Source organism: Lynx rufus, unplaced genomic scaffold (genome assembly GCF_022079265.1).
Source record: "Lynx rufus isolate CCGP_SWC_20201006 ecotype Redwood Valley unplaced genomic scaffold, mLynRuf1.p SCAF_4, whole genome shotgun sequence".
Lineage (NCBI taxonomy): Eukaryota > Metazoa > Chordata > Mammalia > Carnivora > Felidae > Lynx > Lynx rufus.
The window spans coordinates 19200270-19221355 of NW_025814856.1; the positions used below are offsets into that span (position 1 = coordinate 19200270).

The 21086-nt window shown below is 36.4% G+C and overlaps 1 protein-coding gene across 1 annotated transcript in view; it reads left to right on the top strand.

The window, feature by feature from the left end:
- Positions 1 to 21086, top strand: part of DOCK3 (dedicator of cytokinesis 3) — a 539924-nt gene that overhangs the window by 110361 nt on the left and 408477 nt on the right. Inside the window, exon 4 of the mRNA XM_047095185.1 lies at positions 11639 to 11694. Coding sequence (XP_046951141.1) covers positions 11639 to 11694 — 56 coding nt within the window. The remainder of the gene's footprint in view (positions 1 to 11638; positions 11695 to 21086) is intronic.

Here is a 21086-nt window from a genome sequence, read left to right on the forward strand (position 1 = left end):
ATATTGTAAATGAGGAACTCATTACAGTGTATTGGAATTGCCATTTTTCTGGTTGTGTGAATTGTAGAAAACTTGTCTCTCTTTATATTTGTTTACTTTTCTCTTTACAAGTGTGTCAAATATTTTTTCTCATACATGAACCACAACAGATACTGTTATAATTTTTAATTTTTCAAACCATCATACATAATCTTAAAAATTCAAGAGGATGAAAGTCAATCATATTTCCACACGTTTTTGCTTACCTTCTTTTTTCTTTCTCCCTGATGTTTCAAGATTATTTTGTTTTACCATTTTTCTTATGTTTAGATAATTTTCTCTTCTTTTAGGATAGATCTGCTGGTAACAAATTCTTTTAGTTTTCTTTCATCTGAAAATCTCCTGACTTCTCTTTCATTCCCAAAGAATATTTCCAGGGGGTATAGGATTCTAAGTTAACAGTTATTTTTTTTTTAATTTATAACATTTATTTATTATTGAGAGACAGAGACAGAGCATGAACATGGGAGGGGCAGAGAGAGGAGGAGACACACAATCCGAAGCAGGCTCCAGGCTCTGAGCTGTTAGCGCAGAGCCTGACTCAGGACTCGAACTCCCAAACCGCTAGATCATGACCTGACCTGAAGTTGGACACCCAACCGACTGAGCCACCCAGCCACCCCAATAGTTATTTTCTTTCAGCAGTGAGAACTTTTTGCCACTTCCTTTTGTTCCTTATGTTTTATTAATAAAAATTTAAAAATATTTCTGATTATAAAATTTAAAATTTTACAGTTATATTATAAAATTTAAAAAATAGTGGTAAGATTCACATAAGACAGTATCTTCCGTGTTGACATTTAGTACATTCCTAGTGTTTTACAACCATTACCACTATCTAATTCCAAAATCTTCTTGTCACCCCAAATATGAACCCTTATACCAATTCCCCTTTCCCCCCAGCCCTTGACAACTACTGTCTTTGTGGGTTTGCCTATTCTGGATACTTTCGTGGCCTTTTGTGCCTGACTTCTGTTACTCAGTATGATGTTTTCAAGATTATTTATTGATGTGACATATATTTGTACTTAATTGCTTTTATGTCCGAATAACATTCCATTTTATGACTATACCACAGTATGTTTGTCTGCTTATCAGTTGATGGAGATTTGAATTGTTTCCATGTTTGGCTACTGTGAGTAGTGATGCTCATCCTCTCTCGTTCTGGTGAAAAATTCACTGTCATTTGAATTTTTTTTCCACTTGAGGTTAGGTATTGTTTCTCTCTTGCTACTTTTTTTTCTTTTCTCTTCTCTTCTCTTCTCTTCTCTTCTCTTCTCTTCTCTTCTCTTCTTTTCTTTTCTTTTCTTTTCTTTCTTTTCCCTATAGTATTCAGAAATGTAACTATGTTGTGTCTTGGTATGTGTTTCTTTTGGTTTATTCTGTTTGGGGTTTGGTCAGCTTCTTCAATATGGAGGTTTTGTCTTTTGCTAAATTTGGGAAGTTTTCTGTCATTTTTAAAAATTTTAAGTTTTATTAGACTTTATTTTTTAGAACAGTTTTAGGTTTACAGAAAAATTGTACAGAAAGTACATGGAGCCCTCCTTCCTCTTTCAGCTTCTCCTCTTATTCACATTCTGCATTAGTGTGGTATATTTATTACATTTAATGAACCAGTATTTATACACTCCTAATATTATTTATAGTTTACATCAAGGTTCACTCTTTGTGTTTTATGGTTTTGACAAATGCATAATGTCATGTATCTATCATTACAGTCTCATAAGAATAGTTTCATTGCCCTAAAAATACCTTATCCTTATCCTCCAGGACTTTTGGCAACCACTGATCTTTTTACTGCCTCTGTAATTTGCCTGTTAAAGAATGTTACTTAGGATCATATAGACTGTAGACTTTTCAGATTGACTTCTTTCGCTGTGCAACATGCAGTTAAGATTCCTCCATGTCTTCTGGTGGCTTGATAGGTCATTTATTTATTTTTGATTTTTTTAAAGGTGTTATTTTTTTTAAGTGGTCTCCACACCCACATGGAGCTTGAACCCACAGCCCTGAGATAAGAGTTACACACTTCACTGACTGAGCCAGCCAGGCACCCCAGTAGCTCATTTCTTTGTATTGCTGAATAATATTTTATTGTCTGGATAGAGTATAGGTTGTTTCTTCATTCACCTATTGAAGGATATCTTGATTGCTTCCAAGTTTGGGCATTTACAAATTAAGCAGCTATAAACATTTGTGTACAGATTTTTGTGTGGACATAAGTTTTCAATTCACTGGGTAATTACCAATGCATGCAGTTGTTAGATTGTATGGTAAGAGTATATTAATTTTATAAGAAACTTCCAGACTGTCTTCCAACGTGGCTGTACCATTTTGCATTCTCACCAGCAATGGGTGAGAGTTCTTATTGCTTCATATTGTCACTAGGATTTGTTCTGTTCGTGTACATTCTAAGTCTTGCCTTTTTTCTTTCTTCTCTCCTCCTAGGACCTGATAATAAGAATGTTAGATTCTGTTTTGTTTTTGCCATAGTCATACAGGTCCCTGAGTCTCTTTTTCTTTTTTGTTTTTTTTTAAGTCTGTTTTCTCTTTATTGTTTAGTCTCCCAACACTTCTAAAATAAAAAGTTGCAGGGTTTTCCACACCAACAACCAATTCTACAGATGTCTGGATACCCGCTGGGTGTCCAAAATTCAGTCCATTTCTGGCACTAACTCTGGGTCAGATCCCACATGTTAAGTGCTCAGTCCCACAAGACCATCTTCACTTCAGATGCCAATCTCAAGTCCTGGACTTCTATACTTCTGATCAACTAGTATAAATTGAGGGTTCCTATGATCCCCTTCTCATGTTTGATTATTTGCTAGAACAGCTCACAGAACTCAGGAAGACAACTTAATTACTATTATCAGTTTATTATAAAGGATCCAACTTAGGAACAGGCAAATAGAAAAGATGCTTACGGCAAGGTATGTAGACTGGGACATGGAGCTTCTATGTCCTTCTTGACATAGTAACTTGATGTGTTCATTAGCCTGGAAGCTTTCCAAACCCTATTGTTTGTTTTTATCAGAATTCCATTATGAAGGCATGATGTATGACATCACTGGCCCTTGGTGATTAACTCAGTCTCCAGCTCCTCTTCCCTCCCTGTGGGTTGGAGAGTGGAGCTGAAAGTACCGACCCTCTAATTGCATGATTCCTCTGGCATCTCCCATTCTGAAGCTATCTGGGGGCCCACCAAGGGTCACCTCATTAGTATAATCCCCAGTAGGGTTGAAAGGGACTCATCATGAATAACAAAAGATGCTTCTATCCTTCAAAGAGTTTTAGAAACTTTTGTGTTAGGGACTGGAGATGAAGAAATATATATTTCTTATTACATCATAATATCACATTCCAAGTGTTATTTCAAATTTTTCTGACTATGGCTCACTGCTTCTTTCCCATGCCTCCTCCATTCTACTGTTTAGACCATTCAACATTTTTGTTTCTTTGTTGAAATGTTTTTGTTTCTTTGCTGAGACTCTTTAGTTTTTTTCTTCCCATTGGTTTCATGCATATTTGTAATTGCTCACTGAAATATTTTTATGATGGCTCCTTTAAAATATTTTCAGATAATTCTAATATCTTTGTTTTCTTTGTGTTGGTATGTATTGCTTTTTTTTTCCCATTCAATTTCAGATCTTCCTGGTTCTTGGTATGGACCTGGAACTTTGGACATTATGTTATGAGATATTGCTTCTTATTTAAGCCTTTTGTTTTATTTGGCTTTTCTTGACAATGCTGCTGTAGGAGAAGGAGAGGGTTTGCCTCATTATTGCTAAGTGGGGGCTGAGGGCCATGTTACCCACTCAGCCTCCATTGACACTGAAGGGTGCACACTCCTGTTATTGTTGATTAGGTGTAGGATTTGTACCTTCCTAGTAGTCTTCCACTGATTATTTAGTGGCTGGAAAGCATTGCCTTCTGTTCCCCATGTGGTCTCTGATGACACCAGGAGGAGGGTGGTAGTCTTGTTACTGCTTAGCAGTGGTGAAAGCTCCTACTCTGTCTTAGGCCTCTTTGGACACCACAGTGGAATGATGGAGGAGTCTCATTAATGCTGATTAGGGGCAGAAGTTCAGGTGGGCTCCACTGCCACTTGGGTAGAAAGTCTTGACTCCTAACTTGGCCTTCTCAGACACTATTCCATTGCAAGGTCCAGGTGTGTTACTATAGCCCAATAAAGGTAGAAGTCCATTCTTTCCAGTTGACCTTCCTTGTTTGGGTGGGAGTTGGGCCACAGCTTTTTTGGGGGAGAGGGTTGATGTTTGGAAGCAATGTAGTAGTTATTATTGAAAAGTTTTCTTTGTTGACATGCTGACTCTTTCCTGGTTCTTTTTTTTTATTTTTAAAAAAATTTTTTTTTTCAACGTTTTTTATTTATTTTTGGGACAGAGAGAGACAGAGCATGAACGGGGGAGGGGCAGAGAGAGAGGGAGACACAGAATCGGAAACAGGCTCCAGGCTCCGAGCGATCAGCCCAGAGCCTGACGCGGGGCTCGAACTCACGGACCGTGAGATCGTGACCTGGCTGAAGTCAGACGCTTAACCGACTGCGCCACCCAGGCGCCCCTCTTTCCTGGTTCTTAAGGCTAGAGAGAACATTCTTTTTTTTTGTCTGTGCCTATTGGTGTTTCTAGGTTTCTAGCTTTATCAGATTCAAATAGCAGATGTATAAGGTAAAAGAAAATCTAGGGAATTCACCACTGTATTCTTTCTTGCATCCCAAGGTCCCTAGTTGGTCCACCTTTCCCCTCTACTTTTCAGACTCTTCTTGTTTTCACAAGATGTATTTATGTCTAGAGTTTTTAATATATGATATATATCATATGCTTTGTATATGTTATACATGTTATATGTGTGAAATATCTATATATTTACATATATATTACATATATGTCTCTGTTATATTTATAATGCCCGGAGTTTTTCATTGTACTTAGGAGGAATGGTGAAAACTATGTCTTATTCATCTTCCTGGAAGCACATGCTAATCCTGTATCTTTTTAACTTTTTATTATTCTTCCTTTATAGATAATGGGCTGTCATCATTTAGTTTTGGTTACATGCAGTTATGTGTTTTATCCGTTTTAAGTCCATATTTTCCTGTATTAGGATTTCCTGTTGGTACAGGTTATCTTTTATTATGGGCTGAAATATAAAATGCATTACTGGTAGACTTGATGTCAGCATCATGGTGCTATAAGATGTCCCTAGTTTTTGTCCTCACCCTCAACAACAAATATTCTGTACACAGGGGACCCAGAGAAGTCTCACCCAACTGTGCATTGAGTAATATACAGACCTCAGTCAGCTGTGTACCGTGAGGTGACTGTGTTGTCATCTGGGAGCTTCTGAAGGCCCTTGGGTTCTTCAGACCCTTGGTTACCCTTGGGTAACCGTTGGATGAGGAAACATTTGTTGATGTATAGGTTTCTATAGGTGAAGACCCAGCACTCTTTTGGAGCAGAAAATAAGAGTTTGACATTGGAGTGGGTAATAGGAATAATTTCACTTTACCTGCGTCAACTTTACCAAAAGGTAGCAATAGATAAAGACCAAAGGAGATCTTTTTAGACCCGTGATTTCTCCCTGAGGTCAAGAGAGAGCATGAAAGTAAGCATCCAACTTTTCCAGCTTTGTAGATGCTGCCAGAGAGGCTCATTTCTGTCTTGCCATATTCAGAGTCCTAAATTGGGAGTTCCATGATTGAGAGGTGGAAAGAGTTTGGGAAAGTGGCACATAGAATTTTTGGGTGGCATTAAATAGACGCAGAGCCTGCTGTGCAGCAGACTCTATCAAGAAGCCCACCCATTAACTGCTGGGAAAGCCCCCCACTCCGGATTCCCCCATAGGCCCATAGACATCCTCAGTGCTTTGTGTGCCTCACCTACACACACACCCCCCCACACTGTAGCTGGCTTACTGTGCATACTCTTTAAGGTGGTGGCAAGAGCCAGCTTTGGAACACTGCTCATGAGTATATACAGAAAGCACACAGAATCTGTAGTCCAGAGACCACAAACTTGAGCTTTAGTGCCACTCTTGGGAAAACATGAGAGAGGCTGTCAGCACTCAACCTGGTGCATTATAGGATCAATAAAGGCATACGTGCTGAAGAATTCTGCCACAAAAGTGAGCAAGAAGCTTGGAGCAGGTTCGTGGAAGGTCTGAGAATTTTGCAGAGTCTCTAGGAGGGACATTGGAAGGTATTTCTACCCTGATGGGAATTAGTAAAAACTGGAGGGGGTGACTGCTACTTCAAATGTGAACACCATAACACAGAACTCCCAAGAAACATGAAAAACCAAGGAAATAAACACCACGAAAGGATCATAAAAAATTTTCCAGTAACTGAATCCAAAGACATGGAGATGTACAATTTTTCTGATAAAGAATTCAAAGAGCTGTATTAAGGAAATTTGATGAGTTAAAGAAAACCCAGAGAGACAGTTCATTGAAATCAGGAAAATAATACACTAACAAAATGAAAAATTTATCAAAGAATTAGAAATAATGAAAAAGAACCAAACAGAAATTCTGGGGTTGAAGTATTCAATGAATGAAATGGTAAAAAAAAATGCAGTAGAGCACATCAACAGCAGGCTTGATGAAGCAGAAGAAAAAAATAAGTGAAATTAAAGATAGGAACTTTAAAATTATCCAGTCAGAGGAGAACTGACTAGAAAAGAAGAAAAAAAAATGAGGAAGAGTGAAGAAAGCCTTTATGATCATTGGCAGCTATCAGTAGGACCAATTTGTGAATCATTAAAGTTCTAAAAGAAGAAGAAGAAGAGGGCAGAAAGCATATTAATGGCTGATAACTTCCCAAATCTAGGGAGAAATTTGGACATCCAAGTTCATGAAGTTAATAGGCCACCAGATAAACTGAACGTGAAGAAATCCCTTCTAAGAGACATTATAATAAAACTGTCAAAGTTACAGACAAGGAGAGATCTTAAAAGCAGCAAGAAAAACAAAATTTGTAACTTACAAAGTACTCCCACCCCTGATTAGGCTGTCAGTGGATTTCTCAGCAGAAATATTACAGGCCAGAAGAGAGAGAGATAATTATTCCAAGTGGTGAAAGAAAAAAGAACCACACCAACCAAGAATACTTTACCTAGCAGAGCTGTCCTTCAGAAATTAAGGAGAGATATAAACTTCCCAGCTAAACAAAAGCTGAGGGAATTTATCATCACTAGACCTGCCTTACAAGCAATGCTGAAAGGAGTTCTTCAAGCTGAAATGAAAGGACCCTAATTAGTAACATGAAAAAATGAAAATATAAAACTCTGGTAAAGGTAAGTATATACTCAAATTCAAAATACTCTAATACTATAATATGGTGATATATTAGCTCTAGTGTTAAAAGAGGAGAGTGTTTAAAAAACTATAGCTATAATAATTCAAAGTATAGGTAAATTGTGACATCGAAAACAGTAAGAGCAGGGGAGAGTAAAAGACTAGAGTTTTTGTATATGATCAAAATTAAGTTGTTACTGGCTTAAAATAGACTGTTACAAGTTGTGTTACATAAATACTATGATAACCACAAAGCAAAAACCTATAGTAGAATCACAGAAGATACAGGGAATCAAAGCATACCACCATGGAAAATCATCAGTTCATAAAGGAAGGCAGCCAAGAGATGGAAAAAGGAACAAGGCAGCTATAGAACAACTGGAAACAACAAGATGGTAATTCTTTACCTATCAATAATTACTCTAAATGTAAATGAATTGAATTCCCTAATCAACAGGCCTAAAGTAGCTAGAATGATTAAAAGACAAGGCCCCATTAATTACATACCACCTTTAAGAGACTTACTTCACCTTTAGGGACATACATAAGTTGAAAGTAAAGGGATAGGAAATGATATTTTGTGCAAGTGGAAACCAGAAGAGAGCATAGGTAGTTATATTTACTCCAGGTAAAATAGACTTTAAGATAAAAATTGTTGACTAGAGACCAAGAAGGTCATTGTATAATGATAAAGGAATCAGCTCATCAGGAAGATATAGCAATCATATCTATAGGTGCATCAAAAACTAATATATTAGTATGTAATAAATATATTAAACAGATACAGATTTGAAGGGAAAATTAGATGATAATACAATAGTAAAAGGACACTTCATTACTTCCGTTTCAGCAATAGATTATTCAGACAAAATCAACAAGGAAACACTTGACTTGAACTGAACTTTAGACCAAATGTATCTCACAGACATAGATACAACACTTCATTCACCAGCATCAGGATATACATTCTTCTCAACTGAAGATGGAACATTCTTCAGAATAGATCATATGATAGGCCACATAACAAGACTTAGCAAATTTAAGAAGATTGAAATTATACTATGTATCTTTTCAGACCACAATGGTATAAAAGTAGAAATCAATAATGGGAAGAAAACTGGAAAATTCACAAGTATGTGCAAATTAAACAACACAGTTCTGAACAAGCAGTGGGTCAGAAAATCAAAAAGGAAATTAAAAAATATCTTGATATAAATGAAAATGGAAACAGCATACCAAAGCCTATGGGTTGCTCCAGTGTTAAGAGACAATTTTATAATAATCAATGCCTTACAATAAGAAAAAAGAAAATGTCAAATAACCCAACTTTACACCTCAGTGAACTAGAAAAAGAACCAACTATGCTCAAATTCAGCAGATGGAAAGAAATAAAGATCAGAGTGGGAAAAGTGAAATAGAGACCAGAAAACTATAAAAGGATTAACAGGGGTGCCTGGGTGGCTCAGTTGGTTGGGCGTCTCACTTTGGCTCAGGTCATGATCTCGCGGTCTGTGAGTTCGAGCCCCACATCAGGCTCTGGGCTGATGGCTCAGAGCCTGGAGCCTGCTTCGGATTCTGTGTCTCCCTCTCTCTCTGCCACTCCCCTGCTCACACTCTGTCTCTCTCTCTGTCAAAAATAAATAAATACTAAAAAAAAAAAGGATTAACAAAACTGAGAGCTGTCTTTTTTTTTTTTTAAAGATAAAAATTGACAAATGCTTAGATTAAAGGAAAAAAAAGGAAAGACTCAAAATGAGACATAAAATAGGAAGCATTAAAAATGATACCACAGAAGGGTGGCTTAGTTGGTTAAACATCCGACTCTTGAATTTTGGTTCAGGTCATGATTGCATGGTCCTGAGATAGAGACCCACGTGGGGCTCTGCACTGGGTGTGGAGCCTGCCTAACATTTTCTCTTGGGGTGCCTGGGTGGCTTAGTTGGTTGAGTGTCTGACTTCGGCTCAGGTCATGATCTTGCAGTTCGTGGTTTGAGCTTCGATTCAGGCTTTGTACTGACAGCTCCAAGCCTGGAGCCTGCTTTGGATTCTGTGTCTCCCTCTCTCTCAGCCCCTCCCCTGCTCACACTCCCACCTCTTTCTCTCTCTGTCTCAAAAATAAAACATTAAAAAAAAATTCTCTCTCCCTTGGGCACTTGGGTGGCTCAGTCATTTGAGCCACTTCGGCTCAGGTCATGATCTTGCGGGTTCATTAGTTCGAGTCCTGCATTAGGCTTGCTGCTGTTGGCCTGTCAGCGCAGAACCTGCTTTAGATCCTCCCTCTGCCCCTCCCCCGCTTGTGCGCTCCCCCAAATAAATAAATATTTTAAAAACCTTAAAGATTCTCCCCTTCTACCCCTCTGCCCTCCCTTGCTTGCCCTCTCTCTCTCTCACCAAAAAAAAAAAAAAAAAAAAGGTACTACAGAAATACAAGGGATTATAAGAGAATGCCATGAACAATTATTTGCCAGCGAATTGGATAATATAGAGGAAATGGATGAATTCCTAGAAACATGTAACCTACTAAGGATAAATCAGGAAAAAATAAAAAAAATATATTAATGATCCAGTAATGAGTAAGGAGATTGCATCAGCAATCAGATTCTTCCAACAAAGAAAGTTCAGGACCTGATGACTTTACTGGTGAATTCTACCAAACTTTAAAAAATTAATACCAATTCTTCTCTAACTCTTGCAGAAAATTGAAGAGGAGGAAACACTTCCAGGCTCAGTTCATGAGGCCAGTAATACCCTGATACCCAAGCCAGATAAGAATGCTAAATGAAAAAGAAAACCAAAGACAGTATCCCTGATGAATACAGATGCAAAAATTCTCAAAAAACTTTAACAATCCAAACTTAATAGTACATTTAAAGGCTTTTATGCCATGATAAAATGGGATTTATCCAAGGAATGAAAGGATGGTTCAACATTACCAAACTAATTAATATGATACACCTCATTGATAGAATGAAAGATAAAAATCATGTAATCATTTCAGTAGGTGCAGAAAAACCATTTTGACAAAATACAAAATCCTTTCATGAATAGAATTCTCAGAAAAGTGGGTTTAGAAGGAACATATCTCAACATAAAAAAGGCCATCATATGACAAACCCACAGCTGATGTCATACTCAATGGTAAACGGGTTTGAAATGAAAGTTTTTCCTCTAAGATGAGAAACAAGACAAGAATCCTCATTTTCACCACTCCTGTCCAACATAGTACTGGAAGTCCTAGCCAGAGCAGTCAGGTGAGAAAAGGAAACAGAAGGCATCTAAATCAGAAAGGAAGAAGTAAAATTGTATTTGTTTGCAGATGATTTGATTATATGTAGAAAATCCTAAAGACTCCACCAAAAACCTGCTGAAACTAATCAGCAAATTCAGTAAAATTGCAGGATATAAAATTAACACACAGAATTTAGTTGTGTTTCTTACTCTCTAACAATGAAATATTTGAAAAAGAAATACAGACAACAGTGCTATTCAAAATAGGATTGAAAACAAGCAGATGGTTAGGAATAAATTTAACCAAGGAGGTGAAATATCTGTATACTGAAAACTATAAAATGAATTACTGTAGTCTAGTTGCTGATGGACTTGTGTGGTATAGATTTATTTTTGGTAGTGATGTGGGCCAAAGAGTATACATAAAAGAATTGAGACCATTTGTGTTGTATTTGAAGGGTTTCATACATCAGGGAAAAATAACGAAACACTGATTGCAAAACTTCATTTTTTTTTAAAACAATACATCTTTTTGTACCTTAGGAATTGAAATCAAATTATGGCAAATATCAAAATGGAAACTATTTAGAAAGAGTAAAAAGAGAAATATTTATGGAAACTTCCAAATTGGTTCATTCTGGTGAATATAAATGTTTGTCAGAGTCCGAGAATTGTTTCTCTAGCTCAGAGCTGGGTAATGTATAAGTTGTTGGTTAGGGGATAGTTTTGTAGATACATGCCAAGCTTTGTATATAAGTCTATATCCTGAGAGTGATTAGGTGGAATATTTCCAATCTGTAACTTAAAATAATCTTTTTGGTTGTTGCTTAAGATCACAGTTTTCACCTGAAGATAGACTCTGAGTGCAAATGACAATGAAATTCCTATCTAATGTGTATAGTTTGTGCAATTTTGCATTGTTAATATGCAAAGTGGTTGCTACATTAAGAGTTCTACTGTATTGTTGATTTCCATGCTGAAATCTGGCTGCTATTTTAGTATATATGTGATGTTAATCAGAAATTGCTTTTTCTAATGGGAAATCTTTTCTCTTTTACAGGGTATCTTTCCTGTAAATTATATTCACTTGAAAAAGGCAATTGTCAGTAATAGGGGGTGAGTAGTTGGCCTTACTAAATTTATTCATAATTTTTATAGATTGTGGATGAAGGCTTTTTTTCATTTTGGTTTGTAGTATAAAATATGCTATTAACATGTTTTCCTGCCAAAAATAAGTTTGCTTTATCATATATAATATAATATATAATTCTGAGAATATAACTATTTCTTAAAATACTGACAACTTTAATATCTTTTCTTCTGTACCTGAAAGGTAACCTGGGTTGTGAATTTTCTAAAAACATAATGCATGCAGTATGTTTTTAATAATTTATTTATTACTTTGAGAATAGGTTCTGATAGGATAACAAGTACAATCTCTGAATAGAAGAGAGCAAGATGTAAATACATCAGTGTTAACATTTGTTGTTTTTGCACATTCACATTGTGAGTGACTTTTAGAAATTCTTTACTGTCATGCTCTAATTTTAAAAGTAATAAATATGTGTTATTATAAAATTGTGATTTTATTTTCCAGAATTTATCATTTTAAAATATAAAATTTAAGGTACTATATAAGTGTGATAGCTTTTGGTACTAGAAATAATGTTTTTGAACAGAGGTTGAGTAAGCATCAGAGTTTAGTTAGGGCTTAATCAGGAAACAAGAACTTATGAGTTGCTTTACAAGGTAGAATTTTTTTTTTTTTTTTAATTTTTTTTTCAACGTTTATTTATTTTTGGGACAGAGAGAGACAGAGCATGAACGGGGGAGGGGCAGAGAGAGAGGGAGACACAGAATCGGAAACAGGCTCCAGGCTCCGAGCCATCAGCCCAGAGCCTGACACGGGGCTCGAACTCACGGACCGTGAGATCGTGACCTGGCTGAAGTCGGATGCTTAACTGACTGTGCCACCCAGGCGCCCCTACAAGGTAGAATTTAATATGGGTTATTGTTTACATACGTGTTTGAAAATGAAAAAAAAGAGGAAATACTGATGTAACCAAAAATAATAACTACAGAAAGAAGTCTATACTCTGTAGGCTGGGGATACAAAAGATAATGGGCTGGGGATACTAGAACTCAGGATCTGGGAAGATGGGTCTTGAGATACCGGAGCTCAAACATCTGAGGAGTAAGAACATCACATGGCTGTTGCTGGTATATATGAAGAAGGGCAGTGAGGCTGTTTCTGGGAATGCCAATAACAACTGGAGGCTGGGACCTATTTTCTCTGGTTAGGAACTGTGTATAGGAACAGCAAGAAACACTTCTTATCTCCTTTCCCCAGTATCTTTCAGGTGCCCCCAGTAGACAGAGGAGCTTGTGAGGCAAAGTTGGCAAATCCCAGCCTCAGAGTCAGTGCCTAGAAGGGTGGATTTAGAGATGAGAGGTATTATTAGGTGACTGGTATGCATTCTAAGATAAAATTTGTTATTGAGGAATAGTAAGCCTGTAAGAAGATTCTGATATGAATGCACGATCAGCATACCTTTTTTTTATTCTCCTTCTTCTTTTATAAAATATCAAAGACAAACGGATATAGAGAAAGGAAACTTGAAAATCCTCTTTTAGTGAACGTTTGCAACAAATAGTCTATCTCAAATTTATAGGAAAGGATTGCCAAAATCATCAAGACTGTATAGAAGTTGTGTGGAAAAAGGAAGAGAGAGTGTCTAGACCTGGACCAGGAAGGCATATATTTCTGGAAGTACTAATAATGTGAATAATAATTTCTGAATGTGAATAGCTCACCTCAAAATGCAAAATATAATGCAAAAATACAAAATTCAAAAATAATGCCCCTGATTTGTAACACTTAGTTCAGTAATAAGACTGATAAGAGCTGAAATTGACAGAAACTGCATGGAAGTGAGATGAGACAAGGAGATAGAATGTTTAGGGATCTAGAAATAGAGTACCTCAGAAAATGCTAGCAAAATAATACACTTCCTGATTGATAACCAGGGACTCATCTTAAATCCAAGAGCAGTGTTCCCTGTTTATAATAGTTGTAAAGGAAATTAACGACCACTTTGTTAGCAGAAAAATCTCTACCTCGATTCAGTTTGTTTCTGGAAGGCAAAGGAGATATGGCTTAAATAATTATACAGAGCAGCCATATTTGTTTTTCTTTTTTTTTAATGTGTAAGAGAATTGGTTTGATTTCTTTTTTTAAATTTTTTTATTATGAAATTTATTGTCAGATTGGTTTGCATACAACACCCAGTGCTCATCCCAACAGGTGCCCTCAATACCCATCACCCACCCACCCCTTCCTCCCACCCCCCATAAACCCTCAGTTTGTTCTCAGTTTTTAGGAGTCAGAGCAGCCATATTTGTTGGAAGCACACTTTCTCTAAGGAAGCAGAGAAATCGTTTTTTTGATGTAAATTTTAGAAAGCTATGTAGAATCAATTCAGTAGGCAAACCTCCCACAGTTTGGTGGTCCTAAATAATATTTCTGAAATCTGAAGAAAGTATTAAAAAATTGTCTTTAGGTGCTGAAATGCAATCAATGTAGGGAGGATCTTTTTTCCCCCAAGTTTTTATTTAAATTCCACTTAGTTAACATATAGTGTAATATTAGTTGCAGGTGTAGAATGTAGTGATTCATCACAAGTGCCCTCCTTAATCCCCGTCACCTATTTGACCCCTCCCCGCATCCACCTCCCCTCAGGTAACCATCAGTTAATTCTCTATAGTTAAGTGTCTGTTTCTTGGTCTCTCTCTTTCTGTCGGTCTCTCTCTTTCTCTCTTTAAAATTTTGGAGGATCTTGGGGAATTTTGATCCTTGAAGGAAGGGATTCATACAGGAAGAGTTCATGTTTATTTTGGCTTTTTTTCCACAGAGAATTTTTCAGTTTGCTGTCAACTGGTGGAGCAGATTCCAAACAGAAAGTGGTAGTCTTTCAGGGATGAGGAAACAGGCTGGAGTTTGGAACTCTCAGGGAGATTGGAAAGTAAGAGGTTAAAACCTGGAGAGAAGAGAACCTCAGAGAATTAGGGTCTTAATCTGTTTGCAAATTCCCCCTAAGTAATTGAGTTAGTTCTAGCTTCTTTTGAGCTATGTAAGAGTTGAGGAATCTTAGAGAGTACAGCTAGCAAACTGAATAGACTTCACCAGCCACTTAATATTGGTGAAAAAAATATTAGAGTTCAAGGACTGGCAAGTTATAGGGGCCTTGGGAAAGTATTTTGGACTTTTTGTTGAGATTGCTAAAGGTTGTAAATATATGCCCTTGGATAAAGGACCAAACTAAAGATATATAGGGCAAAAGTGAGATAGTCTAGCCATAACAAAGCGTAAACATCTGAAAACAAGGGATGTTAGAAGAATACTGTCATTCAGAAATAGCCAGTATAATATGTTAATGTGATTTCCCATTTTTTTAATACATGGTATTTTTACTCTGTTCCCTGTTATGAGTTAATTCTCCTTTATCATTTTTTCTCCCCCACTCTTATAAATATTACATTGATGATATATCTCTTTTTGGTATCCTTTTTCTTCCTTAATTTCTATGGCTATTCTTGTTCCATTCTTCCTCTTGGGCCTCCCTTCATCATTCTTCTCTGACTCCTATTCCAAGCCCTTAATCCATGAGCTTTATCTCTACTCTAATCCTTTATGTGCAAAATGTGCCTTTTTTGTTCAGGTAGAGTAAGGTAGACAGTTTCACTACAGTGTGTGAAGGTGACGTCAGTAAAAGGAGATGAGTCCAGAGTGGCAGCAAAGGAATAAATATTGTAGGGCCTTGTAGGCTATGTCAGGGGTGTTATCTTTTATTGAATGATCCTGGAAGTCACTAAAAACTTTCAGAAAGAGAAGGGACATGTTTTTAATTTTAAAAGTGTTATTCTGGGCTGCTTTGTTGAAACTAGAACTATAGTGGGGAAAGGTAGAAGCAAGGAGACTTGGTAGAATACTATAGAGGTCCATGGAAGACAGAATGATAGCTTGGATTCACATGTTCCCTGGTGTGACGAGAAGTGGTAAGGTGCCGTATATTTTGAAGTTAGAGCTGACAGTATTTGTTGAGCATGTAGAGTAGACAAAAAAGGAATTGAAGATGACTTCAGGGTTTTTTGTCTTAATAACTCTGGAGATGTGGTTGCCATTCACAGAAATGTGGAAGCTTGGGAAGGGATATATTTTGGGGAGGAAATCAAAGGATTCAATTTTGGACATGTTAAGTTTAAAATGACTCTTAGACTCAAGTGGAGATATTAGGTAAGCAGTTGACTATGAATGTGGAGTTCTGAGGAGTTTGGCGCTTCAAACATAGATTTGGAAGTCATCAGCATTCAAATGGTATTTAAAACTACGGGGCTGGATGAAAACAGTAAAGGAATTTCTATAGATGGAGAAGTGAGGCGAAGACAGAATACTGGGGAACTGTAATGTTTAAAGATAAAGTGAAGAAGAGAATCAGAAGAATCTAAAAAGTTGTGGCCAGTGAGGTACGTAGAGAAATGAAACAGTAGTGTCTTGGAGACCAAGCAAAGAAAGTATTTAGAGGATGGACTAATCAAATATGTCTGGTGTTGTTGTGTAAGATTGAAGATCTAGTTAGGAGCGGTTGGGGTAGACTAGTAAGAATGAAAACCCAATAAGAAGAAATTTTAGAGAGAATGAAAGAAGAGGAAGTAGAATACAGGAAAGACTCACGGGCCAAAGACTTAAGACTCTTATAACCATAACTGAAGGGCAGATGGCAACATAATTTGGTTTTGGGATAAATTCTTCTATGTAATCCTTTTTTAAAAATCATCAGACTCTTCTTACCTAATTTTTTATTTTGAAAAATTTCAAATCTATACACAGATTACAAGAATAATATAAATAACACCTATATCCTTTCCCCTGAATTTAGTAGTTACGAGCATTTTGCCATATTAAGCTCATGTTCTCTCCCCAGCCTTGGCTTTTAACATGAGAGTAAGTTTTAGACATTCTAATACTTTACTGTTAAATATTTGAGTATGTGTCTTCTAAGAAAAAGGATGATCATGATCACAATATAATTATTACACTCAAGAAATTTACCATTGATACTAGTACTATAATATATCTAGTTCATATTCAAATATCCCTAATTTTCCCAAGAATGTCCTTTTTATAGCTGTTTTTGTTTGATTGCTTTTTTTGGTGGGGGTATGGTCTAGGAGTCAAAAAATTAAGTATTTTCAGGCTTTCAGTTATGAGGTGAATAAGTCATGGGGGGAAAAGGTACAGCATAAAGAATATAGTCAATGCTTTTGTAATAGTGTTGTTTGGTGACAGATGATAGCTACACTTGTGGTGAGCATAGTGTAATACATAGAGAAATTGAATCACTGTGTAGTTCACCTGAAACTAATGTAACATTCTGTGTCAACTATACTGAAATGAAAAAAAATTTAAATCTTCATAATCGGTGTATAGAAATGAGACAGATTTCTGTATATTCATTTTGTATACTAAGATTTTACTGAATTTGTGTATCAGTTCCAGCAGTTTTTTGGTGGTGTCTTTTGAGTTTTCTATATAGAGTATCATGTCATCTACACATAGTGAAAGTTTGACTTCTTTGCCAATTTGGATGCCTATTATTTCTTTTTGTTGTCTGATTGCTGAGGCTAGGACTTCCAGTATTGTGTTAAATAACAGTGGTGAGAATGGACATCCCTGTCTTGTTCCTGACCCTAGAGGAAAAGCTTTCAGTTTTTCCCCGTTGAAGATGATATTAGCTGTGGGTTTTTCATATATGGACTTTATTATGTTGAGGTATGTTCCCGCTAAACCTACTTTGTTGAGGGTCTTTATCATGAATGGATGTTGTACTTTGTCAAGTGCTTTTTCTGCATCTTGAGAGGATCATATGGTTCTTACCTGTTTTATTTCATGTTATGTTATGTTATGTTATGTTATGTTATGTTATGTTATGTTATGTTATGTTATGTTATGTTAGAGAACATTAGCAGGGGAGAGGGACAGAGGGAGAGAGAAAGAGGGAGGGAGAGATGGAGGGAGGGAGGGAGATAGAGATGGAGACAATCTTCAGACTCCATGCGCAGTGTATCATGCTCAATTTGTATCAAGCTGCTTGATTTGCGAATATTGAACCACCCTGGCAAACCAGGAGTAAATCCCACTTGATCATGGTGAATGGTTCTTTTAATGTACTGTTGGATTCAGTTTGCTAATATTTTGTTGCAAAAAGTCTCTTTTTCAGTGTTGTCTTTATCTGGTTTGGAATTGGTAATGCTGGCCTCATGGAATGAGTTTGGAAGTTTTCCTTCCATTTGTATTTTTTGGAACAGTTTGAGAGGAATAGGTATTAACTCGTCTTTAAATGTTTGGTAGAATCCCTCTGTGAAGTCATCTGGCCCTGGACTTTTGTTTGTTTGGAGATGTTTGATTACTGATTCAGTTTTTTTTTCTAGATATCAATCTGTTCAAGTTTTCTGTTTCTTCTTGTTTCAGTTTTGGTAGTTTATATGTTTCTAGGATTTTATATCCATTTCTTCCAGATTTTCTGGTTTGTTGACATACAATTTTTCATAATATTCTCATAATTGTTTGTATTTATCTGGTGTTGGTTGTGATTTCTCCTCTCTCACACGTGATTTATTTATTTGGGTCCATTCTGTTTTTGATAAGTGTATTCTTTTTTCCTTTTATGATGTTTACATAAAATCTCTGGGTCAAAGAGCACCATAGAAATGCCCAGGTCAGTTGTTTTGCAAAATGTCCCTCAGTTTGTATTTGCCTAAATGTTTTTTCCTAAGTGGGTGATGGGCATTGAGGAGTGCACGTGTTGGGATGAGCACTGGTTGTTGTATGGAAACCAATTTGACAATAAATTTCATATTAAATAAATGAATAAACAAACAAATAAATAAATGTTTTTTTTCCTGGTTAGACTCAGCTTAAGCATTTTAGATTGCAATACTACATAGGTGGTGTTGTGGATTAAAACGATCATATTTCTCCTGCAGGTCCTCCCAGCGCATGATATGATTAGCAAGACCAGGGCTTGGGGCTCTACCTTAGTAAATAGTAGCCGAGAACAAAGGCCTCAATCAGTGAACATGCATTGTGTTTCTATCATGTGCCTTATTCATTGTATCCTGCCATACCTGTGGAAAAGATGACCCTGTACTCTCAATGCTTCTTAGGATATATCATCTGCTTCTTGGAAAACTTGTACCATTTGTGCTGAAGTGCTTTTGTTTTTGTTTTTTATTTGGTTGACAGGGAATGAAATTACTTGAATAGGCTATGGAAATTTTCTTGTGGGGACTTTTAAAATTTACATAGTTTTCAGTTAGCTTTTAAAGTTTTTCTTCACATCTGGCTTTTCTCATTCTTAAAATGATCCACCAGTTTTTGTAAAGTTTCACTGAAAAAAATATACATTTGTATATTTGAAGATAGTAAATTTGTAGTAAATTTGAAGATTTTAGGGCTGATAAGAAAAAAGATATGGCTACAAGATGGAAGGAACATACTATGAGCTTTATTTAGGCAGAACTTTGACAGGTTGTAAAGGTAAGTCCCTAACAGCTGGAGACCTCCCGGCAGCGCAGGGCCATACCTATAACAGGAAGAGGGCACAGGAACCCCTGGGAGAGAAGGGACTTATGTATCTAGATTATGTTACTTAGCTGCATGATGGGAAATCTCTGGGTCAAAGAGCACCATAGAATAGCAGCAGCTTATGATCTTTTATAGTCCAGCGTGGGTCTAAACTGTGAATAGCAGTTAGTGAGTGCAGCTTTATTAATGTAAAATGACAGGCTCTAAATGGCTAAAAATATGCTTATTTGGGTTATATTAGAAGCAGTTGGATGTAAAATTTTGGCACTGGTGGGCTGTGAGCTAATGGTGCTCTCTTGCTGTGAAGAAGTAAATAATACAGGGCCCAGTATACAAGAGACACTTTGGCACATTTATATAACATCATTACATTATGAAACACAAATATTTTTTATTTTAAATTGTGGGAAGTTAGTGGCATGATTTAAATTAGGAATAGCCAACTTCCGTAGTTTTAGGAGTTGTCAGTTTTACTGATTACTAACCAAACTTTAGTTTACTTGAAAAATAGTTTACTTGAAAAGAAGCTTATAAATTTGACCCTAGATTCCTAAATTTATTTTAGGAGGGAGGCACAAGGTATTACAGGTAGGCCAATGACATACTCCTCTTATGTTCTGCTTAAGGAATTATTCATGTTCATATTATTTTTTGGATTTACCTCTTTACTCTGGTTTAATGAGTGTGGTTTCAAAGTGGGTTGAGTGTGTGTGGGAGATTGCATATAGGAAAATACATGTGTGCTGTAAGGAACACATGAGAACAGCATCAATTTAAGTAGTAATGTATAACATTTCTTTTCTCTGGAACTTTTATTTTTGTTTGTATATTTACTGAAATAACTTCTGTCTTCATTAGAGATGAAAATCAGAACTGATTTTTACAGAAATTCCTTTTTGCAGTATTTTTTCTAAATGTTCCATTTTCCCTCTTTACTAGATAATTTTCATCAGCTTACAACTTCTTGAACTCATTACTTTGTTTTCTCAGAGCAAAATTTCTCGAGAGTTGGTTATGCAACAGTGCTTATTGAATATGAATAAGTAGTCTTTTGGAATATTATGTTCATTTTTACTTCTTTATATTTTTGATTTTTAAAAACATATAATTCTGTAACAAAACTTATTTATACTACTAGAGAAAATAGGCAAAGCCTAGTAACTTGCTGGTGGGAAAACTGCAACTTGTATGTGAATGTTTCCTAAATACTTAAGGTAGAGAGAAATGTATGTGTATACACACACTCTAAGGCTGTATTAAATTCTGAGTTGAAATTCATATTCTCTTTGCTCAGAATAAGATAATTAAGTCCCTATTTAAGTATTTGTTTTGTTAGTAACATTTTACCTTAAAAATATTCAGGAGTATGTAAGTTAGTTTAATGTTTGAGACGTGCTTCAGTTTGAACAGATGATTTTTCACCATTTAAGAAAGAATGTGGTTGGGGCGCCTGGGTGGCTCAGTTGGTTAAGCGGCCGACTTTGGCTCAGGTCATGATTTCGCGGTCCATGAGTTCGAGCCCCGCGTCGGGCTCTGTGCTGACAGCTCAGAGCCTGGAGCCTGTTTCGGATTCTGTGTCTCCCTCTCTCTGACCCTCCCCTGTTCATGCTCTGTCTCTCTCTGTCTCAAAAATAAATAAACGTTAAGAGAAAGAAAGAAAGAAAGAAAGAAAGAAAGAAAGAAAGAAAGAAAGAAAGAAAGAAAGAAAGAGGTTGAACAAGAGAGTATTATTCTAAGCGAAATTAGTCAGTCTGAGGAAGACAAATATCATATGACTTCACTCATATGAGGACTTTAAGAGACAAAACATGAACATAAGAGAAGGAAAGCAAAAATAATTTAAAAACAGGAAGGAGGACAAAAC